This window comes from Epinephelus fuscoguttatus, linkage group LG4, assembly GCF_011397635.1.
Source record: "Epinephelus fuscoguttatus linkage group LG4, E.fuscoguttatus.final_Chr_v1".
In the NCBI taxonomy this organism is placed as follows: Eukaryota; Metazoa; Chordata; class Actinopteri; order Perciformes; family Serranidae; genus Epinephelus; species Epinephelus fuscoguttatus.
Window position 1 is genome coordinate 38,043,993 of NC_064755.1, and position 27,770 is coordinate 38,071,762.

General features: G+C 42.0%; 1 protein-coding gene across 5 annotated transcripts in view; it reads right to left on the reverse strand.

The window, feature by feature from the left end:
* srpk2 (SRSF protein kinase 2) overlaps positions 1–27,770 on the reverse strand; it is a 119,331-nt gene that overhangs the window by 49,493 nt on the left and 42,068 nt on the right. Inside the window, exon 1 of one of the 5 annotated variants that reach the window (XM_049574352.1) lies at positions 23,141–23,857. The exons of the other annotated variants lie outside the window; for them this stretch is intronic. Within the exon in view, the coding sequence (XP_049430309.1) occupies positions 23,141–23,178 (38 nt within the window). The 5' untranslated portion in view covers positions 23,179–23,857. Of the gene's footprint in view, positions 1–23,140; positions 23,858–27,770 lie in introns of those variants that run through there. 5 annotated transcript variants of the gene reach the window in all.

Here is a 27,770-nt window from a genome sequence, read left to right on the forward strand (position 1 = left end):
CTCCAACCACATCTTAGTCTGGACCAAACAGTTGGATGTTAACAGGTTAATTACAACACTTGGCCTGACAATACCTGGTGATTCAATTAAATATGTATAGATGTCCGGATAAGAAATATTCAAACACTGTGTTGGGTCATTCAGTGGGACGGGGTAAAGCTGAAGGGGCTAACAGCAATGAACCTTAACTTATCAGGGTATCGCGAAGGCTCAACTTCAGGCAAGGTCACCAAACAATTGTTAGAAACAAATGTTTGTTTAATAAGAAATAAATGCAGAGTTGTCAAAATTGTCATCCAAACGCCCATCAACTTGCAGTGATATCTAATACCATAAAAATGAGGATGCTATGCCAAGTGTCCTATACATGTCAGTCTACATTATGATTCTTCCTTGTCAAAAGTTGGTTCCCACATTACCCACAATGCAACCAGACCACCGACAGTTCAGTCTGAGATCCAGTTGTGTTATGCTTGTAGTGGCTAATGTAGCCTCGATCCACTACAGCACTACAGAGGTCTGGTAAGCTCACATCTTGCTAACTCCACACCTCCAAAAAAACATTTCCAACTTGTAGTCTTCTGCCCAAACTAATGCCGATTCAGGTGACATTACTGTTTTATTAGACTTCATACAGATAGCAAAAGTGTCAGTGTACATCACTAAAGGCAAAGCTTTCATCTCAACACTGGAGGTCCTCTGCCAGAAAACTTTGGACATCAATTTATTCTGCCTTCTGCTGTTTTGTGTGCACCAGTTTAAGTATTCTCTGCAAGTTTTGTTAAAATAAAGGTCATCTGCTGCTTAAGTTTCTATGGAGGGGACAAATGCACATGTTCTAAATATTGAGGGGGATGGGTCTCCTGCACCCTCTCTGAAATCTACACCTCGGCACATCATAGTACAAAATGGCCATAAGGGGTAACCTGAACATTTCAGTCACTCATGCAATTATATAAAAAAAGAAAAAAGGCTCAATACTTTTGTAAAAGCGACGACTGTTATGAGAGCTTAAAGCCACTTATGACAGCCAGGAGTGTTTTCACTGTGAAAACCTGAATCAAAATCACAACCTTTACTTCATTTTGAATAATATTTTTGTAACTTAATACCTGACACTGATTCATGGTGTCGGTGCTCAGTGCGTTTACATGACATTAGAGAAAATCAATTTATTGTGTTAGTCGACTAAAACCGGACTTTTAAAGTACATGTAAACATGTTTATCTGACTTAAATCGTACTAAATTGAATTTCTCAAAGTTGAACTCACACCCAGCTAATTTGGGAGATTGGGAGTCGAATTAGTCCTGCATGTATACAGTCAATTGGAACCAAACTGGCTTTGCCGCTTGGCGCACGCTCCACAGTGTCCACCTCGGGCTTTGACCCGGAAGTGGAAAGCATTAAATGTGTAACAGAAGAAGAAGCTGGTAACAACGTGGCAAAATTCTACATCCACAGTCGTGCATTTTTGGAAGAACCAAATGTACAGAGCTGTAAAGTTGTCCACCATGGTACCAGTTTGCTACATGCTAACTGTGGCTAACTTTTTTGTCGATTGTTTGGTCTGTGACGTAAAAGGTGAATTGCAAAAAAGTCCAATACTAACAAGCTGAGGGGAGCATATTGCAACCTATCATGGCAGAGTCGGACATACCTCAGGCAATAAATTGATTCCCCTCCCGTGCTTGTACACTGGAACAGCAGTCCAGTCAAATGGCCTAGTCGAGCTACAACTGTGCATGTAAACATACTGACTGACTCTGTGAAACCTCTTTGGTCTCTGGTGAGTAACATCTGTTTTACTGTCACCTACAGAGGCCTCCTGACCGTTTGACCTCTCCAGTGCTTCCAAAGCCATCCAGCTCATCAGGCTTGGCAAGAAGCTTGCAGGTACACCACAAAATAAGCAGCAGAGTTGCACTGGAATATTGTGTACTGTGTGTTTGGAATGTGTTGTGGATCTGACCTCTGAATGTCCTCTGATGACTCCTCTATCACCAGATGCACCAATGAGAATACTGCAAAGGGCTACAAAGGTCTTACAGAAAGATTAATTAAACAGTGTAATAAGATTAACTTGCTAGAGGTCAATCTTCTCACTGATTCTGTGTGTTAGCATGAAGGAGACGGCAGCACAGATGCTATAATCTAACTGGTTCCTCTGAGCACAGATCAATAGAAAAGTATTATCATCATTAGATGAGCTAAAATCACAGCTTACTCATTCATTATAAACCACTCTGGCAGCTGCAGTTGCACAAAGCTTGATTTATTTTTCATGCAGTTATTCTCCTAATTTCTATTCTCTGGTTATTCTTCATGTTGAGATTTGGATTGCCTGTGTGCATCCATCTCTCGTTCCCTGAGCTGCTGTAACAATTGAATTTCCTTCACAGGGATCAATAAAGTTGCTTCATAACCAAGGCGCTCCAGCTAGCTCCGGCAAAAACACAAAACACAATGCAAGTGGATGAATCTATGCATTTAACACCTATAAGTATGTGTTTCATCAACAGCATCCTGCAGAGACGTTGTTACACAAGACAATGACCTGCTTCCCCCTCACTGTTACCATATGTCGCTCTGGATAAAAGCATGGCTAAAATTTAAACTGTAAGCCATAATTTGGTTGCAACAATTATAACGCGGGTTGTTTTGTGCAGCTCTCCATGATTAAGCTAAATACTGTGCAGTGTCTAATTAAGAGACACAGAAAAACATAAATACTGTGCTTTGCGCCGCAGGGTGCAGGCCACACCAATCTATAGAGGCCGGATCGACTGCTGTTATATTCCCTACGGGCGGGCGATGGATACAAGACCACACGCTACGCTGCATTGACTGAGCTCCACAGTTGATATATAATGCAGAGCGTACACGTACGCACAGGGGCACAAACACACCTAAAGATGACAAGCAACAAAGGTCAATGAGCTAAATCTATGCAATCCCTTATAGCACGCACGAATATAGAGAGATGTCGGTGCACTAAAATAAACCTGCAGCATTTAGACACCCATCTGTGACTGCATGGCAAATCCTTGTGATAAAACCAGTTGACTTGGAATAAAATTTGCATTGGAAAGCAGGAGCCCTGCTCTACATGGCTGGTGGGGTGGCGTATGTGCGCATGTGTACACACACACACACACACACACACACACACAAAATGCCTTGAGGCAGTGGAAGTCAAGTGACATGGCTGCAGACTGACTAGGACAAGCACATTTCTATCTCTCAAACACAAACATCCACATACCCACACACACAAAAACATACATGCGCGCCAAGAAAATCACATTCATGTGCTTTTGTGTGCATCATGTGTGTTTTCTGTCGTACAAAAAGCCATTAGCTGGAGTTCATAGTTTCCTCTACTCAGTATAGAAACACCGAACATTTCTTCCACACACAGCCGTCGGGTATCTACTGTATCTTCCACTGTGCGGTGCATTTTACCCTTTGCACTCCTTTCTACACTATATAGTGCACTCATTCAGTGCGTTCTGTATTTATACATTCCAATGACGTCAGCCAGCCATAAAGCCTGGCATTATGGAGGTTACATACGCCCACACTCAGTTTCAGCAAGCATCACGAGAATCCATGTCCATGTATGTGAAATGCAAATGCAAACATACAATAGGCACACATACAGTAGATACACAAATATGCTGATCAGCCTTCTGCTCTTATTCAGCCATATATAAGTATGTTCATCTGTGGAGCTCTACATGGACCGGATAAGGATTTTCTCAACAGGAAACAAGGACACAGTACAAGAAGTCTGCATATACTTCTGTTAGGCTGCGCAATAAACCCAGTGTACTGAATCACTGGCATTATGTACCAAAACTGACTCATGCTGCAAGACTTTTTGTGAATCCTATATAATTAAACTGAGAATAGCAACAACAACTGGTGACTTTTAACCGTTAGTTCAACCAGTCAAGTCCACAATTCTGAAAGTAGGTTGATAAGCAGATTTTATGTCGTAAGTTTGAATCAGACGGCTGACATTTTGACATCCTTGCAGAAAAGCACAGGCGTGATTAATAACACTAATGAACCTGTACTGGCACGGCTTACTGGGCCACTCAAATGGAGTGGAGCCATCACTGATATTACCTGTGTGTTTTGTACAGAGTTGGAAATTAACTCTTTTTATCCACCTGCCACTATGGCTGCTGGATTCCAAAATCTACCAGCCAATAAATAGATTGCTGTTGTTTTTTTGGCTGGTGAATGAAGCAAATCTTGCAGCCACTTGCAGATTTTACGAGCATTTGGCAGGTGGCTGCTGCTAATTTCCAACCCTGGTTTCTTGCCTTGACTTGTAGTTAAGTTTTTGTCCAAATACAGCACAAATTTTAACAGAAATTTTCAGAAAATCAGCAAGACAAAGTCACATTTATGAGGTTGCCGTTCAGCAAATATTGGGAGTTGGTTCATTTAGATAAGCAACAGGTGTTGCCAATCTACCAGTCAGGTGCCTCTGCAGAAGAGGGTGCAACAAGATGACGTAATTGAAAGAGTGCTAGTCAAACCTCAAACGAAGGAAACTATGGATTTGTAATAACAGACAGCACACTGAGCAGTGGAAATAGAGCTGTACAACTAACATTCCAGCTCTTCTGGTAACAGCCCTGTGTGTGAAAGCTCTTTAAAAGCAATCCAGAGACAACAAAGAGAGCTTGCAGTGGCCAATGAAATTAAGGTACATCATGAGTGTACGAGGGTCAGGGGAAAAAAGTGATACAGCATAGTGCTGCAACATTTTGGGCGGCAGTATTGTATCAATTCATGGATGCCAGGTATCTGTTTTTTTAATATTGCAAATACAAATTACATTTTTGGTAGCCCACTAGAATAGTATAATCAGTTTCTTTTTCAGACCACTACTGTAGATCCATTTTGCTACAGTAAATATGTTTCAAGTGCAATGAACAGACTGAAAACTTTATCTTATTAGATAAAAATATATGTTGACAAAGTTTTCCTTTGGGGAAATAATTTGCAGAGGGAAAAAGATAATAAATCGTTATATATAAATATATATATATATATATATATATATATATATATATATATATATATATATATATATATATATATCATCGCAATACTCAGCATATCACAAAACATATAAAATCGCTATTGTATCATGACTTAAGTATCATAATAGCACTATCGGGCATCTGGTGATTCCCATCCCTTGAATATGTCATAATTTATTTGCAATTCTTTAAGATTTCTTCAATCTTTTGGCCTTTAATTTATGCGCACCTTGAAAATGGGCTTAAAAAGGAGGATGGAAACACACATAGACTCAAAACAAAAACTGAACCGTTTAGACTCAGCTGTCCTTTCTGTTTTTTGTTTGTTTACTCAAAATCAATGCCAAATTAAGAAAAAATACAGACTAATATCATTGACTTAATAATAAAATGGACCTTTTCCTGCAAATTTAGGATATTATCATGATCAAGCATCACTCTACAAGCTTCGATATGACAGCTTTACTTGGATTGTGGTTAAAAACAACAGCAACATGAAGTCCTGTGTCTTAATAAAAGACTTAATCTTATATTGACTACTCTCCTCAAACAGCAGCAGTAAAACCCTGTAAATACCTTGCTGAGATGGAAATTTCACAAGACAAATTTTCACTTTTTTTTCCCGAAAATATATTTTAATCTACCCACATTCATGACTAGCAGCACAGAGGAATCATGTAATTGCTGGTCTGAGACTGTTAATTATTAGCACTGCTGCTGCAGCTGGCTCACCACTCCTGAGGGGCTTCACTGATACCAAAGGCCCCTCGCGAGCTAGGTAACAATAATCCTCCTGAAAAGTAACATGGCGTTATTAGTTTTATGAAGCAGGCTTGAAATCATTTCTATTAATCACTGCCAATCACAGCGATTGTCACTGTTAATGAGATACAACTGTGTCTTGGAAACCACAATACGATGTAATATAGACATGCCAATCTGAGGAGGAGCGAAAATAGAGAGCTTGTTTTCATGCGTTAATGTGGATTGACATTGTTCAATGTGTATGTCAACAACCACATTAAAGCAGAAGTGCAGGTGTCTCTACTGGCTTGAAGTCCTTTTATTTTTTACCCCTTACCCCCCTGCAAAATGCTTACAGATGACACAAATTAAAGTTTATTGTTTTGATGTGTTCCTGAGATAGAGGTGTTCCCCGGATGATGTCTCAGAAATCATAGCACCTTCTCTGGTGTGACATATCCGAGCATGTTTGTCTATTTCAGCTTCATCAGCCACAGGAATGCAAACAGAAACATGATTTAACTAGATTAAAACCACAGCGCTATGATGAGTGTGGTCTACCCAGTGTGTCAACAGCAACACAAAAAAGCAAAATCAGAAAAGCTTTTAATGCTTGAAAAACATTAACATGTTTTGGAGGGCGGTAGAGCTGGCTATCACTCCTTTCTTTCAAACAGTTTATCTCATTGTGTAAATTAACTTGGCAAATCCACCCTCAAAAAACACTCAACAAACAGCTGGCCTACTGTCGTCTCTTACTGTTGTCTTCATCTTTCAGTAATGAGACCATAAGAAACCATAATAAGACCAAGACACATCTTGCACCCTTGAAATATTGACTCAGGTTTCACTTTCTTCAAACACTTGAAATACTTAAGGGCTGCAGCTAATGATTATTTTCAACAGCAATCTGCCCTTTAAGTAATCTGCCCTTCATTTTCATGATTAATTGATGAATCATTCGCTCTTTGAATTGTAAAAAACAGTGAAAATATCCCTGATGATGTCTTCAAATGTCTTATTTTGGCCGACCAACCATTCAAAACTGAATAATATTCAGTTTACTGTGATATAAAAAAGAGAAAAAGAGCAATTCCTCTCATAAATCACACAAACACTTTATCAATTATCAAAATAGTTGTTGAATAATTCCATTTTTCAACTGACGAGTCATGTCATCAGCTGATTGTTGCAGCTATAAAACACTGAGCAGTGTCTTGCGTGTAGTCTTTCAGGTCTAAAAACCTCCACCAATAAGGAAATGTAGCCTAAGAGGTGAAATCCATTTGCATTTTTTGACTTTCCAGTTAAAAACGATAAAGCTAAAACGTCACCACAACCCTGGCCGGTACACAAATAAAAATCATTATTTAGCCTATTAGTCCTGTCAATCCAGTCCAACTTTGCCACCTTCTCTCGCTTATTCTTTGCTCCTCTATATGAGTCGTGCAGAGGAGTAAACAAAAGATGCCTTGTTAAATTATATGTTAAGAAAAAACACAAACCATGGTCTCAAAGTTTAAATGTACCATTTGAAAACAAGAACCCAGACAGTGCCTTGAACTTTGCCTATTAGTCTTGTCAATCCAGCACCCTTCCCTGCTTTATTTCTCTCGTTCTTTCTTATTTTGATGCCCCTCTACCTCTTTCGGAGGGCCCTGTGGCGCAGGCGGAGCACGCACAAAGCCAGACCCCATCTCTTCTTAGTGGCCTGACACGAGCTTAACTCCATGGGAAAGAACGATGGACGGACACCGTACAGTAGCTCCCGCTCTCAGCTGTACACTAACAGATACAGTGGAGGGACAAGACGAGCCCAGCCTTGAATTCCAGCAGGAGTCACATGGGACTGTGACACCCACCTGCGATGGATCCCTCTCAATGCCCGATTATGTGTGGAGTGCATACGCATATAGGCTCTACACATACTGTAACATAGACCCAGATACATCTATTTTATTCACAACACACACACACTCACACACGATATCTCACATACGGATCTGAAATGCAACACCCACAACACATTCACACCCCTTCATCTGCATGATCACTGGAACATCCTCGTTCCCTAAAATACACTGTGAGCACTCTGAAATGACTTCCAATGTCAATTAAGCTCCCAGACGCCGTTCCCAAAAATACTTTCTAATATAATTTGAATGTCAGCTCATTAGCATACCAGTGTGTCTGGAGTCGAAGCTTTTCATAATGCTGTTAGGATCGGGGGCCTCTAGTTTCAAAACGATGCTGGATGTTGGTACGAGGTGCCAGAAAGACCAGCGGTGTCACGTGCAAAGCCAGTAGTAAAAGGTGGAGGTGATTAAAAATAACGACCTGCGTGGGTTGTCTCTATACCGGCCCTCTCGGCTAATTCATCATAACTACATATGTACAGTTTCACTTACTACTTATCAGCTTTAAGACAAACAAACACTTACCAAGAACTTCTGACAACAATCTGAGAATACTTGGTTGCGTCTAGATGGCAAACCCAGATTCAAGTCCCATGTTTTAAGTCATTATTTTTACCCCAACCTTGATCTTTCCCTAACCCGAACCAAGTGCTTTTTGTGCCTAAACCTGACCAGACCTTAATTACAGTGCTTTCACACCATAAAACAGTAAGACAAAAATATTTTGAAGCGGCTTGTGAGAGTTTTGCAAATCTAGGGATACCATAAAGCCATGACCAGAGCACTTAAATACTAGGAAATGTGTCCTCTTTGCCAGTGGTCCAAAAGTGGGTCACAAGTCCATTCTGAATTAACCGCAAGTGACTCACGAATGTGTCAGGTTTGTAAAAGACACTTTATTTTGAAGTATAGTGAACTTCTGGCACAGAGCTTTTATTTTGAAGTGCTGCTTCCTGCTGTAGAGTGAATGAATAACAGGCAGCTACTTGACAGAGACAGCAAACTTGTTGATGACATGGACAAATGCAAGTATGACACTGACTTTATTCAACTCTGTGGACCTTGAACTAATGACTAAGGAGAAATCTGGACCAGATGGGAACCACTGTTCTATGCCGCATTATGTGAATGTCCTTTTTGATTTTGCTTAATATACTGAACGAAGGCAGCAAGGTATGTGTTATTGTATTCAGCAGGGCTGCATTAACAAAGAAAGCTGCAGCGGTGGTTGGAAAGAGCGCCAATACTTACTTTGTCTGCACACTTTGCCTGAATAATATTCAGTATCAGTGCTGATACTTTAGTACCAAGTTGATGCCAAAACACTGAAAACATGACGGTACTCTTTTTTGAAAAAGAGGGGGACTACTGTAGACGTAGACATCAGGCAGGGCTCTGTTGGCTGTTCCTCATTCCCAGCTAAAAAACTAAAGGTGACGGGGCTTTTGCGGTCAAGGCCCCTCACCTCTGGAACTCCCTGCCTGGGGATCTGTGCTGCTAAATCGGGCTTTTCACACAATCTTTTAACGTCTCTAACTCCGCCAGGACACCAATGTCCTCACTCCCCCCCTCCTCTGTTAAATGGTATCTCCCAGGCACACTACGTCATCAAACCATGTGATGTTTGGTATTGTCGGATTCAGGAAGCTCTCGACTTTTCAAAAATAACATAGTTTTTCTTTTATTTGTTATGGATTTCGCACCAGAGCAGCCTAAACACACAAAGTCCAAAACTGCGATGAGTGGTGACAAGTCATGTCATGCTGTTTTTCGACGGGAAAAGTTAAAGGATTACTTGCGACCTTATGTGGAGCTCTTAGCAGGTACTTAGCTGTTTTATAAAAGGTAAGAGTCTCACTCCTACCACTATTTTTGGCAGAGATATACCGTCTAGAAAGTGCGATCATAACTTTCATGTTTTATATGGCTTTATTTGGTGATGTTTTATGTTTCTGTGTCATAAACAACATCAGCTATCATAATCACACCTGATTACAATGTTTGAAGCTGGCTGAGTGTTGTTTGATCACTGATAGTACAGACAGTGACCAACTTCTCTGGATCTTTTCATGGAAAAAACACTGTAGAATGGTCATACTTTGAGCAATCTTCTTCAAATTTGTAACAAATGTTCATTGATAGTGTGCCTACAGCCCCACAGTGTCATTTACCTGCTCAGATGAAGCCACAGACAGTTATTCATCCTGAAACACATTTTTTATTTTAATTTAGGCAAAATCTTCAATTTTTTACTGACTTCAGAGGCCCATTACTCTGTCTCTGTATCACCTAGAGTGTTTCTGACACTTTCACACGACACTTCAGATAATTTTCTTTCTGGCAAGACCTCATGCATGCATGTAGTCAGAGCGGTTCAGAAGCTACAGTCATTTTAATTTGGGTATGTCATTTTAGGCGTTTTTGCTCCAAAATGGGGGTGGAATACAAGAGGTTTTAAATCGCTTCTTACAACCCATCTGTTCAAAATGCCTTTTATTAGCTTCAGCACACTGCTTATTTTATATATGTCTCACTTGAAAATTTTTATTGTTTTTTATCTTGTGTTGTCATCAGTTATTGTATTCTTTTATTTTGTCTTACTCTAATTGTTTGATTTGCTGTACCACAGCGCAATTTATAGGGCAATTTGTTGCCAATCTTTGCTTTGCTTCAGTGACAGTATTTTATCTTTATTTTATTTTTTTGTTCTTTGTATTTTCTTAAAATTGCCTCATTTTATTTGCTTGAATTTCGCATTGTTTTTAATACTGGATCAACCGTGTAAAGCACTTCGTAACTTTGCTTTGCAAAGAGTTTATGAATAAAGTTTATTATTATTTGCCAGAGCGAATAAAACATGAGCTTGCAGATTTGTTTAGTTCCCAAATACAATAAAGAAATACAATACCTGGCATGGTTGATTGTTATTTGGTGACTTTGTAGAGTGACCTGATAGATGACTGAGAGAACCAGCAAATATTCACATTTTAAGCTTTAAAAAGGCTGGGTTTTTCTTGGCATTTTTTGCAAAGTAAAGTGACTTAAAACAGTCGATTATTAACATTCACAAGACTAATTTTCTGTTGATCATCATACTAATAAATTGACAAATCATTTCACTTCCAGTACTGTAGTTATACATTATGACTTTGTCCACGTTCATCTTGATTAGTCACATAATAACATAAGTTCAGTTGTAGCCACCTAACGGGTTTATTCTTCTCTTACATCAGAGTATTCATATGATGTTGAAGTGACTGTGCCTACGTCTAATCTAGACTCCAGATAACAGGGGAAAGTACACACATCAGGATTGCAACACCCAGCTTGGTGACTTGTGCCAGAGTCAACAGGAATGGACGTTACCTCCACTTTACTGATGTTAAACTAGAGGCCTGAGGTGTGAGCTGAGTGTGCAGAGTTGGCATGTTGACAATCTGGAAGTGTTTCAAGGACTCTAGAAACCCCACCCACTCAGGGCTGATGTGAGTCGACAAAAAAAAAAAACACCCATGACCATGCTGCAGGAAGAGTAAACAGCTCAACAGTGTTCTCAGACACAACAGATGAATATTGTTCTCAGTTATGCAGCAGACGAGTGACTCAGTCCTACGGGGCATAAGGCGTTGATGAGGGGTTACATGCGCAAGTATGTCCACGTGTATGTGTTTGTGTATGTTTGTGTGTGGGACAAAAGGAGACAGAAAGTGGTACCTCCGAATGCAAACGTGTTATCTTTTTCACACACATGCATATGCAAAGCCGCACAAACACACACAAGCCTCCCCCCACCACACACACACACACACACAAACACAAACAGGCCATTATCATTCCACTGCTTCAACACTGCAGCATCAGTAGAGATTAGTCCCCCGGTGACCTAGCATTACCCAACACACTGCGCAAGTCTGCAGAGAGCCATCTATCGTCTCCCTCCATCTTCCCTCACTTTCTCTCCTCTCCTCCCCCCTTTTTTGCTTTTTATCTTTGTCTATCTGAGGCTTCCCAGCCGTCTCCATCGGCTCTCTCCTGAGGTTTCCGCTGTCCTTTCCTCTTCTCTGCTCTCTATGTCTCTATCTTGGTCTTTCTCTCTCCAGCAGCAGTCTTCCTTCCTCAGGCTTTATCATGTCTTTCTTAGTCCCTCTATGGGCTCATGTCTCTCCTAGGGCTATCCCTGTACCACGTTTTTCTGCTCCTCTCCTCCAAAAAAGAAATATTTTCCTCCCTCTCCCTCTTCTTTCACTCCTCCTCCATTTCCCCGTTTCTGCTGAGTATAACTTGCACAGTGTTGTAGCAGTAAAGTCGACTCCAGAAAGAGTAATATGCTGATGGCAGATAGCTGTAAAATAATGAGAGAAAGGCCCTAGCTGCATGCTAACTATCCACACTGCAGCTAAAGGCATTACACAGTAAGATAGGGCAACTAAAAGAGAATGTTTTTCCTCATTTTTTTTTCCTTCCACAAGCTCTCGTTGCATAATGGGAATACGGTCTATTATTAGTGTTGTTGGAATTGCTTATTAAAACCAACGAATTCCTCTTGGTGCACAGTTGGTGGCGAACGATGTACTAACCACACAAGCGTGCCACTTTATAGACCCAGAGTGAGACTGTTTTGTTACCAAACAGGACGTGTGTGTAATAGAAAAGAAAAACTGGAGCAGCTAAAATTAACTATTTATATTATATTCATGCTGGTCTAAAATCTTTGTTAAATTTGTTTAAATGTTGCACAAGTGGTGCACATTTTTCTCCCTATCAAGATTCATTTGATAACTCTCAGCCACAACAGCAGTGAACATGGCCAGTGCCACCAGTAGATATGAGACTAGCACTGGGTGAGATATGTTTGCAGCAAAGAAACTACAAACCTCCAGGCATCAGAGGGAGATATGAAGGTTAAAAACAAAATAGGTAGATAAAAAGAGAGACTAAAGACAGAAAGAGAAGGAGATGGTGAAAAGATATTAAGGGGAAAGAGTAAGTGATCTACCATGACCGGGGCGGCACAGGAAACACTGGAATGCTGTGTATGTAAACATACTGAGTCAACAGGGACTGGGAGTACTTGACACAAACCCACAAAGTCTAAAGCAGTAGAAACCGAACCCAATAAAATGATACGTACTACTACTGTGCGTCATATGGATCTAATGGGAGAATTCCTATTTTTTTTTACACAAAGTACCAAAATTTTAACAGTAATCTGCTCACAGCATTTGCCAAAACCGAAGAGTCGAGTGCAGTAGTGCTGACAATGGTAAAAAGTGCTGTAACATTAAAACACAAACAAAACGTGACTGAGTTTGCGACCCAGAATCCAGGCTTTTCAGGTGTCCTAGTAGTGGAGGTGTTGCCAAGGTAAACAGTCCCATATCACAGGTAAACTTGCCGGCCTACTGATAAAAAAAAACTAGGAGAGGCTCTTCAGACACAAAAAATATTGTGCTGATAGTTTTATGACCAAATCATTTTAAGCTATACTAGAGGCATTAGCTTAAGGGATGGGAATGTCAGTCTTTCTGTGCGCCACTTTGGTCCAGACTGGACGAACTGTTTTGGAAACTTGTACAGACATTCAAGATCCCCAGAGGATGAAGCCTAATGACTTTGATCCTTTAATTCTTTCACCATGAGGTTGACGATTTTGGTTTTGAGGAAGGGTGCTTTCAGACCTAGAGTTAACTTGCTTTGGTCCAAATCAGGGACTGATTTTTTCGGGGACTAATCAAAATTGCATAATTACCTAGAGTTGGTTCGTGTTCTCACGGCAGCATTTACAAGCGGACCAGATCAAACGCCTTGTGTGAGAAAGCTGCTCTTGATTGGTCAGAAATTCCACACAGGAGAATTCCAGGAAGTAAAGCAAACGTTGAAGAAGAGTACACTTGCAAGATAAATGTGACACTTTCTAATGGCACAATGGAGGGACAACTACGCAGGTTGATTTTCAGCTCATCGTGGACTATATTGCTGTCATTGTTCATTTTAGTCAAACCATACAGTTTGAAAACGAGGCGCGGCTCCAACTAGAAAACAATGTTTTGATGCATTGGATGTGCTGAATGTGCACATTAAGGCAGTACAGGAGGAGGTGCACATTAATAATCCTCCAGGACTGTAACATGCTCATGTTTAACCCAAACAATGTGTCATGTGACTGCACTTGGTTAAGATCCAGGTCAGAACACGTTCTCACCACTAGGGTTGGGTCGGTATGAGAAAAAAAAAAAAAAAAAAAAGGTCCGGTTTTTGTGAAAAAACGCATCAAGTCGGTAATACCGAATACCGGCCACTTGGGGGCGCAATTGACTCATTTAAAATAAAAAACAACCGTAGGACAACAGAGTGACAGTAACACGTTGTTTCTTTTATTCCTTACAAATAAATTTTGCAGCTTACTCAATCAGTGCAAACAAGGGTTGCCCCCTTCGTCTGGCTCAAAGCCAAAGTGTTGCCATAGTGGCGCATTCTTTGGCTACAGTAGAGGCCTCTGCGCATGCGCACTCGCACCCCTTAGCTCAGTCCCCGTCCCACCCCCCTCTCTCTCCAGCTTGCTGTGCGCTTGGCAAAGAGGCAGACACAGGTGCTCACAGACTCGGGCGTACTATAAGCGGAGTTGAGCGCACTTCCGCGTTGTCATTTCCTGTAAAAATGTCTGTGAAAAATCCCCGTGATGTGAAAAATACATGCCGAGCAGTCTTGTGTGACACTGGTGCGTGGAGCAGAGTCCACGCGGTCGTGCTTTGCGCGCACAGGGCTCGCGGACGTCCGCTTTTACTGGGCGGACCTCCGGCGAACCGAATTGGTATTACCGAGAACCGACCCAACCCTACTCACCATAAACGAATTGTACCAGAGTTTGTTTGCAACCAGACCAAGAGACCACCTCTTCAAGAAGGTCTCAGTCCGGTTGTTTTGGTGCACATCTAAGTGTGATTGCTGTTTTCACACCTGCCCAAACAAACCGCACTTAGGGAGCAAACAAACTTGAGTTTGACTAAACTGAACCAAACAGGGCAGGTGTGAAAACACCCTAAGAAGTGTCAAAATGGTTTGCCATGACTTGTGGTATAAATTTTCATGTCATCATCCAAGTGATTTGTGATGAAATTGGTGATTCTATGACTTTAAATTTAGCGCAATCATACCTGCAAAACTAAGATTCCCATCTGCCTCTGCTGTACTTTTGTGATTTGTGCTAATTAGCAAATGTTAGCATGCTAACACTCTAAACTAATATGGTTAACATGATAAAGATTATGCATGCTTAACATTAGCATGTTAGCATTGTCATTTTGCAATATTAGCATTTAGCTCAAAGCACATATATGCCTAAGGCCCCATGTCCGCAGTGTTTTTTTTTCATGGTCGCCAGCATCTTTTTTCAACTGTTCCCAATGAGGAGGGAGAGTATGCAGCCGCATGTGTACACCTCGAGAAAAGGTGCTGTGCCTAGTATCATTCTTCAGAGCACTCCGGCTATTGTGTGTGGCTGTTCCGAGAGCTTCCAGTTGAAAATCCCTGAACTTTACAGAGCGGTGCTGGTGACGTCACTGCCGCTTCTTTAGCTAGGCTACTGTCACAACAAAGACACAGTTGTAATAGTTTCTGACTGACATCATACAGCTCGGAGTCGACAGTGCCTAGAGTAGCGGCAGTGACGACACCAGCTTCTTCAACTGGAAGCAGTTTTTCAACAGTGGCCGCACAAACAGTGCTCTGAAAATACTGGGAGGAACTTCCCAAGGTGGCGGCATACATATCTCCTTTTAGGAACAATTAAAAAGAGGCGCTGACACCGAGAAAAAATGCTGTGCAGACAAAGGCCTTTGGTCATTTACATCCTGTCACCCTCTGCACATGTAATAAATGGATTTTTCTTTATTGCGTTAGGCCTTTTTCATACCATATGGGACTGTTATGTTACTGAAAGAGGATAATCTTCACTAATTAGAAAATGATGTAGGGTTTCATCCCACCACATTAACAGTATCTCTCTGCAGTGTATAGATTTTTCAGCCACAGTGTGACCTTTGACCCAATACTTCACTCGCTGACACCAAATCCCTGCCGAGGCACACGCACCAGATCGGGTACCTGGGCCCAGATCACATGACCCACTCCTTGGGGGTATCACCATAGCAATCGCGTTTGACACACTACTCGTGAGGTGTCTTGTTCCTGGCTGCTAGATGCTTGAGTCAGTGATTCCTATTACTGATTAACCACATAGGATTTCATTGAGCAGGGTGGAAATTCCCAGTGTTCCTCTGTGGGGACACTGCAGGCAACGTTGTGCTATGCAGTCAGGTTAGACTCGTTTGTGTGGCCTAAAAATTTCAGACCAGTTTCGACGACACATACACCCACATGCACTTCTGTTTACTGTTGCTACATCACTGAAAGGCCTCAAAGGGATGGAAAATATAGCACACATGAAGATGTCTCCTTCTCCATCCATCCCAAATGGAGACTGGAGGCCAAATAACATATAAAAATGAAATAAAAACAATGTGGCTGGAGAAAAAGTCGAGGTAATCATGTATTTCTTTCCAGACATAAGAGGGGGGCTGGTGGGATGGTAGGGATAATGGAGGCCAGAAAGCCAGACAGGCAGGGCAGGCTGGCTAGTTTGCTAGCTAGCTCCCTGCCATGCTTCATTAGCTATTGTCATGTCGCTGCATGGCCGGGGCTGCTCATGTCTGCGTGTGTGTTGGTGTTTGTGTGCCCTGTGTGTCTGCAGCAATGTGGGTCAGACCAGAGAAGATGGTGGAGGCCATATAAACCAGGCGAAGCTGCATATACTGCGTGAATGTGATAGATGCCATCACACGATCTTCCCGAGCTGGATGTGCTGTTGTCTGCTGCATTAGCCCGGCTTACAGACCGACTGGACGCATTCCAATACTTCACACATCATCCTCTGCTGCTCTTTTCTCCTCTCTTTTATCTTTTGTTTACATTTATATCTTTTATTATTGGTTTACCTAGTATATATACCCCCAAAACACAAAATCCCACATCTTTAAATTGCTTTTTTTTATAGCCGTCCAATAGTCCAAAACCCAAAGATATTTCGTTTCCCATCACATATGACAAAAAGGCAACAATTCCAGTGAGGGGGCATTTCTTGTCAATGTAAGTGCCTTAAATAGCCTTTCTTGGGGTTTTAAAGCCCAGCCCCACACTCTCGTGATAGCCAGGGAACTTTTCTTTGACCACCTTGCCACCTTGGGGACGGACTCCGGGAGTTTTTCAGACCTAATTGTATTGTAGAGTTTTGCACAGCGGCGACCGGATCTTTGCTCTCAAACCACAAAAAAATGTGATGGCACAACAGTCTCCTTCAGTACATTATTCTATGCTTTCTTTTGATTTTCACATTGGCTAGTCATCCTGTTTAATTTGTCAGACAAGTTGTAGGAAGCCTCTGCAAGTAACTGGTTGCTGGCAGACACTATGTGCTGCAATAAAATGGTTAATCAGCAGTGCCGTGCACTGTAGAGCCGATGCGCTGCTGGTTCTGCCGGCCTGAATAGAATATAATGTCTATAGCCTTACTGTTGTGTACAGCCTTTATAGACTGAGCTGAGTAGTGATGCGCGCGTCGACCCATAACCCACGGGACCCGCAAATGGACCTGCGGGTCGGGCAGCAGTGATCGTCTATTAAATCGGTCTGTAAATGATATTTTGACATTATTGGCTATTACTGTCATGGCACCCTAAGGTACTGATGCGTTGAGCAGGTGACAGTCCGCGGTCGTTTTCAAAACACACTTGTGTCACGCACTCCAAAAGAAACTTGTTGAAACTTTAAACAATAATTTATTGTACAAAACAGGGGAAACAAACATTGACAAAAACGGTTCCATAATTCATATTAACTTCAAAAGATAAGGAAAAAACAGCTGCAAGTTAGAGGGAATAGTGATAAAGTGGTAAAACTTGGCATTGATCCACAGCCTCAGACGGATGCACTCAAGCCTGCCGTGCACACAAGCTACATTTAACAACAACAAAAAGACTACATTTAGCACCAAAAAAAATGTTAAAAAAAAAAGTAAATAAAAAAAACGAATATCGAATACCAAATTTTCATAATGAATACCTACCCACAGAAACGAATATTCGAATATCCAAATATTTGGGTACAGCCCTATCTATCAGTTGACCAATCCAACCTGGTCTCACTCCTAACTCTAACACTAACCTCAGCATCAGATACTTACACATGGAGGTATACCCTTTAGTGGCGTTATAAGACACACCAGGGGCTGGCATATTTTGACACTCAACGACTGCCGTAGTATTAAGAGTGAGAAAGCATAGGGTTGGTGGAGCAATTGAACCGCTGTTCATGTCCCAATGCATGTAATGTAATACTGTAGTGTGCTAGTATGTGTAACATGACCTTATATACAATTAGCAACAGTTGTACTTTTTTTAAGTTGAACAATGTTTTTTCATAAACGTGACTGCATACTTTTGTTACCTAAACCTCAGAAAGTTAACGTAAAAAGAAAGGGTTGTTTTTACCTTTTTTTTTACATTTATTTTGAAAAGAAACAAGCAGAAATTGTACATTTCCTGAATTTTCCTGACGTCATAGTCACAGTTTGACGTGTAGGGCCACTGACCAAACGTCTTTTTGGCGAGTTGGGCGTGAGAACGTGTTGACAAATCGGTCAATCAGCTCTTAATTGAATGTATTTGGGTTCTGAACTCTTGGTAAGACAAAGAAAACAATCTGAAAACATCAACTTGGGGTCTGGAGACTTGCAACTGGCATTTATCGTTGTTTTTTTGACATTTTGTAGACCAGACGTTTAACCCATAAATCAAGACAACAGTTGTCAGAATAACAAGTCATGAAAATAATCTTAACTCATAGCCCTATTGAGTGTCATGGAGCTGTCAATCATACATACGGAGAAGAAAATGAAGGCAGGAAGGAGGCTGCAAAGTATTTGGATGTATCCTGTAACTTGTGTTTCAACCGGTGTCAAGTAGATGAAAGAGGAGATGAGATGGAAATTTTTAGGTAGTGTAGGAAATGGTCTGAGGTGTGTGTGTCTTTGCGGCTCCATCTAAACTCCTATATCTAATATCAGATAATGGGAGACAACATTTAGTCCATCAATCTGAATTTGTGTTGCTACCTTTTCTATTTCTTCATCTATCTTACTTTACTTCCCACCTTCGCTCTCACCTGTCCCCTTTTCTATCTTTCTTTCTCTTTGCACCTCCTCCCTCTCCTCTTTCTTTGCTGCGTTTGTGAAGAGTGGCAGTTTTGGTAATCACAGTAAAAATCATGCATCATCCATTCACACTTACAAAGTACAGATGCACGCTCACAACATCACTTTAATCATGCATATGGATTACATGCTAATTTCAGACAATAAACCAAGCTGTCATCTTTTATCTACTACATGCACAGTTCGAAGTGGACGTGGCATTTTCTACTGTAAGCGTGACACATAGTTAAACACACAAACCCCAGAATACACACTGATTAAGGTGAGTCAATCAGCATCAAAGACTCGTGAGGTTTACCCAACACCTCTCAACACTCCCGCCTCTCATCAGCTACAAGAGCTACAAGCCAGCTACGCAACAAAGCCGGTAAACTCTTGACCTTTGGATGTTTGTTTATCAAACTTTTGTTTAATCCTCAAAGAAAGTCTCTTCAAAGGGACATAAGCCCTCCGCCCAACAGCGTCAGTTATGACCTAAACCGACGTGCCGTCACCCCTCAGAAAGAAGCTTTAAGCTGCTCACACGCAACGAGGATGTCAAAACACTTACATATCCTTCCACACACACACACACACACACACACACTCCTTGTCCTGCATCCATCTCCATCTACGCCATGCCTCAAGTGCCAAGTTACACAACAGGGATCGTCTTCCTAATGTAAGTGCTCCGAGAGAAATTTGTCACAGTGCCGCCTCTTGCTCTTTTCAGGCCCAACTCCATCCATCCCATTGGTTTAACGCACATTAGTCATCCAATCCATTCTGCCTTATTGTTGACAAACACGTCAGAGCACATCCTAAATGAAACACTCCAGATCTGCGTGTGTGTGTGTGTGTGTGTGTGGTGCCTGGGGCCCAGATGGTGTTGTAGACAGAAAAATAGTGCTGATATGTCCCAAAACACAGGCCCAATATAAACGCAGATATAAACCAAAGAAGAAGAGAAGGAGGTCAATCTTCCAAAGCAGTTCATACAGTTTTATGTGCAACAAACAAATAATGTCAAAGTAATCAGTAATGTAATCAGAAGCCAAAAGAGTGCACTTCCTCAATTATTTTTTTTATTATTTCTTTATAAATGTCAAAATATTTTTCTTTCAGTATACTGTCAACTGCATGTTTATAAAGAATTAATATTAATAATAACAACAATGGCTTTGTTAAGGACATGGAGCAAGGTCAATCCTCTATGTACAAAAATACGATATAATAAATACTATAAATAGAATAGACAATAGATACTCAACACTACACTATGCAAGTTTATATTAAAAGACAAATTCAATAAACTAAAATATCAAAGTCAAGGCAAAGCATGGTATTTCTTTGTTTTGTTTTGTTTTGACTGTCCTGTAAAGATGGTCAAATGTTATTTATTTATGCCCTTGGACTGTCACCCTTCAATATTATCCATAAATGCATCACTTGTTGCCCTTTAATCAGTTCTGACAAGTCAAAAAAATCATTAAAAATACCCACAACAAGAGATGATATCTCCAAGTTGCTGGTTTTGTCTGATAAACAGCCCAACAGCCACATATATATTAAATTTACGGTGATATAAAAGACATAAATGCAGAAAATTCTTGCATCTAAGAGCCTGAAAGCGGCAAATATTTGGCTTTTTTTTTCCATAAATTACAACAATTTATCAGCATTTAATAGGTTATGAAAACAGCTGATGAGTCATTTTCCATAGACTTACTATTTCAATCAACAAGCTCAGCAGAATTCTATGTATTATCTTTACACACAATAAGATTATATTCGTGGTCGCATACAACACTGTGCTTGCATTTCAATGAGTGCAATCTTTCCACCATATCCATCACTCTCTTTCTTGAGGTACCAATTTGTGCAGCCGAATGGTATAATGATGCACTTCTTTTGTATTTAAAGCAAGCCCTGCTGTGTTTGTTATCTGCATGTCTGCAGCCCAAAAGGCAACCCAGCTGTCCATGTAACACTCACAAAAGCTGCAGATTCCTCTCTGATCCTAGCGCACAGTTCAGCTTGTGGCATTCAAATACAGCTTTGAGTACGGGGGCTTTAGCAGCTCGTCTATTCCTGAGGTGCATAACGAACAGCGTTACTGGGTATTCATGAATGAATTTAGACAGATGAGGGGGTAAAACGTCACGGCTAGTTATACTAATGCATCAGTTGGGCTACTCTCAGAGTGGTCAACCTGAGATAACAGGCAGGTGCATTGTTGCTCTTGTCATTTGAGATGCTGAAAGAAGGCAGCAGTTTGAGTGTAGCTCTTTGTTGTTACCTGCTATGCAACAAGGGCCCACTGCATTATTCTTAATTACAGTCAGACGGCTGTGACCCAAACAATAGAGGATAGAAAAACTAGCCGAGTGATGAAATGCACAAACCCCTCCACACCAGGGCTGCCAGATGATACTCTATATTTATGTGTGTGAGCGTCTAAGGTCAGTAATCACACATATGAGTCAGTATGATCATCTCCATCTATCCATTCATCCTTAGATGCCTCTCTACAGTGCATGTGTATCTGTATCTTCTGTCTCCTCCTCCAAATTAAACTTCACTTCATGTCCATTCAAAACTGCCAACGTAACGCAGCTCTCCCCTGTGCCCAACTGCTCGTGTAATAATGCCTGATATTGTTAGTGCCCATTTACTTCTGCCTATCTGTGTGCCCACTGTGCTGTGTTTGAGTGTGCCAGTCTGGGGCCTGGCGCTAGGTTGTGTGGATGGCAGCGGCTCTTCCTGATCGTACTTGGCACAGCATCAGTGGCTACCTGAGTCATCCAGTCTGCCTGCTCCTCACCCTCCAGCACCCGTCAAATCGAGCTCTTTCCGCATTTGCACACTGGGAGAGGAATGTGGGCTTGGTCCGATTAAATCTGAATGGATACGGTGTCTTACGCATGCAGTGAAGAGGCTTGGACACACGTCACGACTTTGACCGGTTCGGGATTAGATTTACTGCTCGAAACAGAGATGAAAACGACCAACAACGGAGCCTTTGTTCTCAAACATTTCTCCTCTTGAGAAAAACTTCTTTAATTGACTGAGTGACAAGTGAAGTGACTCCCAGAACTATAAGCCACCACAACAACAGAGATTCTATAAATCGAGATTAGCGAAGAAACCCTGTAAGAAATAAAATAGTGCTCACTTTGATCTTGTAAGTCAACAAGGGAGGGTGTAATGTGGCATGTATAGGTACGAATGATAAAAGACGCAATGAATCTCTATTGAATAACAAGGCTGGAGTGGCCTCTGAACTATGGCGAGCCTTCACATATTGTGAAATAATCCGTCAGGATGATCTGAAATGATGCTAGCATGTGCATGTGTCTTTGTCCGTATGTATTTCCGATTAGCTACAGTGTGCCATGTGACTAATGATGCCTTGTGACTTTGATATTCATGCTTCGCCCGATGTTTCACAAATTGCACATTACAGCTGGTCAAAATATGACCACACTGCCCTTGTGTATTGTACAGAAGTTGCGTGGCGTTCAGAGGTGCCATTGTTCAGTAATGCTATGCACTGAGGTGCGTCATGTGGCGAGCTGTTGTCTTGCATCGCTGCTGAGATGCACTGCTGCTGCTGCTGCTGCTGCTGCTGCTGCTGCTGCTGTTGGCTGTGCTAATGTTGACGTGTGTTGACACTCTTGCTGTGTAAGCTCTGTGCTCCAGCGCCATAAAGAGACAGTGTGTGTGTGTGTGTGTGTTGGAGTGTGTATGAGAGTGTGTTCTTGTTATTGTTGTCATAGATGTCTCAGGCAGAGAAGGCGGCAGCAGCTCGAGTGTGTGTCTGTGCAGAATGTGTGCAGGAGGTTATGTTTTAAGATGATGTGTGTACAGTGTGTGCTGTGTGTGTGAGGATGTTCCGTTTCAGCAGCAGCGCCATGCAACAATGAACTACTGCATTTCTCTTTTTCCTCCTCGCTACAGTCAGACTGCTGTGACCCAGACAATAGAAGAAACCAGCTTAGGATACACAGACAGAAACACAAGGAGAGAGGACACAAAACATGGAGGTGCTGAGGGAGGTTGGGGGGCAGATGAAGAATGCCAAATAACAGACAGACGGAAGGCCATGCATGCAGACGTATGGGGATGAAATGGTAGATAAGGACAGACTGAAGGAGGAGGTGGAGGTGTTACCTTTCGGGGGACGAGGATTTCTCCGAGTTCACGGACATGAGCGGTGCCTGTTAGCCGCTCGCTGGCCGAGGGACCTCAGGAGACGGCAAAATAGAACAGAAAGCTGCTTTCTCTCTTTCTCTTTTTTTTACTCTTCTCTCCCTATCTCTCTCGGCTGTGTGTCTGAGTAAAGGAGAGGAGAGGGTTACTGCCTCCCCTCCTCCTCCTCCTCCTCGTCCTTTTTCCCTCCTCCTCTTCCTCCTCTCTCTGTCTCTCTTGTCCTCTCGCTCAGAGGAGAAGAAAGGATGGAGGACAAGGCTCAGCGAAACGACAAAAAAGAGCAGCACTGCACAATCTGGCTGAATGTGTGTGTGTGTGTGTGTGTGTGTGTGCGTGTGTCTGCCTACATCGATGTGTGTGATAGCGAAAGCAGCAATGTCAGTCAGGCGCCCCTCCTCATGCCCCAGCCTCCTTCCTTCCTCCCTCCCTTTCCTTCCTTCCTTCTCCTCTTTCACCTTGCCTCTCTTTCACTTTTCCTGCTGTCACTGAAGCCCCCTTTTTAGTCTTCTTCTTCCCTTTGTCTCCTTCTGCCTCTGGCGCCGCTGGTTGAACTGGGTGATGAAATGAATACACAGGCTCTTGATCCACAGTCTGTCTCTGTCTCTGTATCCCTCCCTTCTTCCTCTCTCTGTCTAGCTGGCTCTATCAGGCCTTCTGCAGCTCTGCACAACAACAGAGCCCAGAGCGAGCTGGAACGTTCCACTTTCAGCACAGGCAGAGGGGTGTCGGCTTGACACAGCAACAAGAAAATGAATGTCTTTCTCCTTGAGGCGCACGCTCCTCGCCCTTTTCTCCCCCTCTCATTTAGTCCTTCCCTCCCTCTCTCTTTCTGTCTCTTCTCTCTCTCTCTCTCTCTCTCCCAATTGCCTTATTACGACATCCTGTATCTCAGGGCAACGCCGCACAGATCTGCCTCGCTTCACCCCCCTCATCTCCTCTCTATCTGGCATCCTCCCTCCTTTTCTCTAAACCCCATTTCCACCTCTGTCTTTTTTGGATGCTGTTTATATTTGTGTGTGTGTGTGTCTCCATCCCCCGTCCGTCTCTATTTTCTCGCCGTCTCTCTGGGCAGATGGATTTCCTTCTACATGAGTGAATGGCTCAGAGAGAGGTAGCCAGAGGGTGTGCCATGATGGGGGGTCTGTCTCAATCTGACCTCAATATCAGTGTGCGGATGTACAGTGTGTGTGTGTGAGCATCTATATGTATAAGTATGTGAGTGTGTGCTTGTGTGAAAATGCACAGTGGGGGTTGAAAGGGCATCCTGAGGTTAATGTGACTGACTAGTTGTCCAGGGACTGCAGAGGGGGAACACATGCAGTACAAGTGTTCACAGTATCCTCAGGTTCTTCCTCTACAACACTCGTGATTATTCAAATGATCCGCAATAATCAGTGATGTGATGTGCACAAGAGCATTAAACCGCAAAGCTATATGGCTTAATACTAAATGTACTATGAGGTGATTTTGTCTACCAGTAGAGATTTTAGCGAGGTGGCTAACAACGTAGCTATCCCTTTAATATTTTTGTGTGTTTTTAGGTCAGTGCAAGCAATGCTGCAATTTAATAAACACGACTGCTTTATGGCATTATTAGATTTGCAGGATTTTCCATCATTCTGATGAGGTATCATTTTTTGTCAGGTATTTAATTCACCGGGTCAAAAACACACACTCCTACTATCTGGTTATTAGTCACGCCAGTGGCATGGCTCAAGGCAATGTCCACCACTTTGGTCCAGACTGAAATATCTCAACAACTACTGGATGGATTGGCATGAAATTTTCTACAGACATTTGTGACCTCTGGAGGATGAATATTGCTTACTTTGGTGACCCCTGACTTTTCTAGGGCTATACTCGACTCAGACTTTTATCAATCAAATCGTACAATCATGCAACACTTTATTAAACTGCCAGATTTTTGAACCAGGTTTGGCAGGATGTTCAGGGCGACATTGACAGTCACGTAACATAGTAAACAAGCCAAGTAAGTCCTCCGAGCTTATATGTTCTAACGACACTAGCAGGCACTGGATATCAAACAAAAGCCAGAGATTGCATCGTATTATTAAAGAGGCAACAGATAGGATTTGTTTGTTGGTTTTTTTTAGCTTGACACCACCTAGTGTCAGTGGTGTTGCGTTGCACTGTCGCAACGACCAAATTGACCGTGGGGATCAGAGTTAATCAATAAAATGTAGGCTGTAAAGCCACCAGTATACCTCTATGTACATGTAGAAGGAGAAGGTGTGTGGACACTCTACTAAATAAATGAGTAAAGAGACCGAGCAACAATTATCAGGTTTATCTGAAGAAAAAAACAAATAGTAATGCAAATAATGATAGCAGAATGCACAGTACCAGTACAAACAACTCACAGTAAATGATACCAATATGTACAGTATCAGTACAAACAACAGTAGACACAGTGGAATTATACCAATATGCACATGTAAACAGTCCCCATTCTAGAATAAACGCTACCGTATGGAAACGATGCGGCCGGTTGGAGCACAAATTGAATGGGAAACAAAGTTCAGTGTTCACTTAGCTGGGCGTAACTTAGCTGGGCGATGTCCGTCGATAGCTGCCTCCGTGAGAAGAGAACAGAAGGAAGGGAGGGGGGTATCACTGTCTGAGGGCTGCCGTAGAATGGCAACCAGGATGTCAGCCGACCAACACTCGCTACCTGCTCCCTGGTTGCGGCGATTTCCCACGCTGGCCAGCTAGGAATGAACTAGCAGCCAGTACAGTACAGTCCTCTCTGGTCTAGCTAACATTTAGCCGTGTTACTTACTGATCCATTAGAAAGAAAGCTAGCTGGGGCGTCAGTGGCTTAGTGGTGGAGCAGGCGCCCCATGTACAAGGCTGTTGCTGCAGCGGCCCGGGTTCAACTCCAGCCTGTGGCCCTTTGCTGCATGTCACTCCATCTCTCTCTCCCCCCTTCACACTCATCTGTCCTATCGATTAAAGGCTTAATAATGCCCGAAAAAATATCTTTAAAAAATAAAAAGAAAGAAAGCTAGCTGGACATGGGTTTTGAAGCCTCCTTGGTCACGGAGCTCCCTCCATCTCTTGAACGCCTGACTGAGGTTTACTCTTGTTTTTCCTATTCTTCTATCACTCTGCTTTTTGCTCTTCTTTGCCTCCTCACACAGAGGAGCTTGTTTTCTTTTTCTAGGCCGTTTTTCACTTGTCTCCAAACTTTGTCCATCTGCCATTGTGCTCGTGACTCAAGTATCTCATGTCCAACTCCTCATAAGGACCAGCTCCAGTCCCTGATTGGCTGACCGACCAATTTCGCAATACATGACACGTTTCCTGCCGTAAAGGAGATTCTTCTGTGAAATTTCGGCACCGGTGGCAGAAGCTTATTGCACAGCCACTAAGTAACCTATGTAAATGCTGACAGTCTGATTTTACTATGGCCACTACCCTGTGCAACCCACATTATTTTCATAATGATATATTTAGGAAAATATGCCATCTGTTGCCTCTTTAAGTTGCTGTGAACTGAAATTCACCACTTCTAAGCAGAAGGCAGAAGATAACGTTATCTCAGAGCCTGACCGGACAAAGCCTCTTTTCCTCCAGGCAGCTTCCTCTGTTTCACTCAGACTCACCCTGGGTCTGCAGCTGCCTGTACCCATAGCAGACATCTTGGGACACTGTGATTGAATGATCAATGAGTGATGATTTTACCCCAGAGAGCAGCATGACAGCAAGGAGCGCTGACTCTGCAGCTACTTGTAGGGACCAAAATGTCCCCAGAAGCACAATACAAAATGACTGACCTGACATTAGCATTGAGCTCACTGAGCCACCAATGCCGCCGTAGACTTTACAGATCTTTTCAGACCAAACTCAAATACTTTGTGTGAATGCATCACAAGTCAACACACACACACACACACACACACACACACACACACAGAGAGAGAGAGAGCTGGTTTGATTTCTGTGAATTTCTGTTGCCGATACAAACAAACCAGCCAATAATTTAATGAGATTTACTCATACAATCAACAGATTTTTCAGATGTCGTCATCGTGGCCAATATCAAAATTCTGTTATTCATACTGCCACACAACAATAGACGTGAATATTGAATTGAGTGATCAATTGGGAATGCAACATAGTACAAATATAAAGAGAATATCTGGAGAAGTGGGGCAGTTTAACTACACTGTGAGACATAGGCCCAACCAAAGCGTCTCAGCTGAAAAAACACAGCGCCATCAAAGTGCTCTAGTGCTCCCAGCTGAGCGTTTTCAGTAGAATACCTGGTGTTTTAATCTGGGAAAAAAAAAAAAAAAAAAAAAAAAACTTTTCTATTGGTAGACATTAGGGGTGTCCAAGACTAAGAATTTTCATAGTCAAATCTGTTTTGACAGGTTTTTCCTTTAGCTGACTAATCGTCGAATGATGTTGTTTTCCCCCTCATTGATTAATGAGCTCATTTGTGTCAGTTTCCGCTCCAGAGAAAAGAGCTAAAACACCCAAGTAAACAAATTTAATTTTTCAGTTGGCATAATAAGATAATAATAATAAAAGTAAAAGGGTTATCATTTTATCTTTATCTTTATTC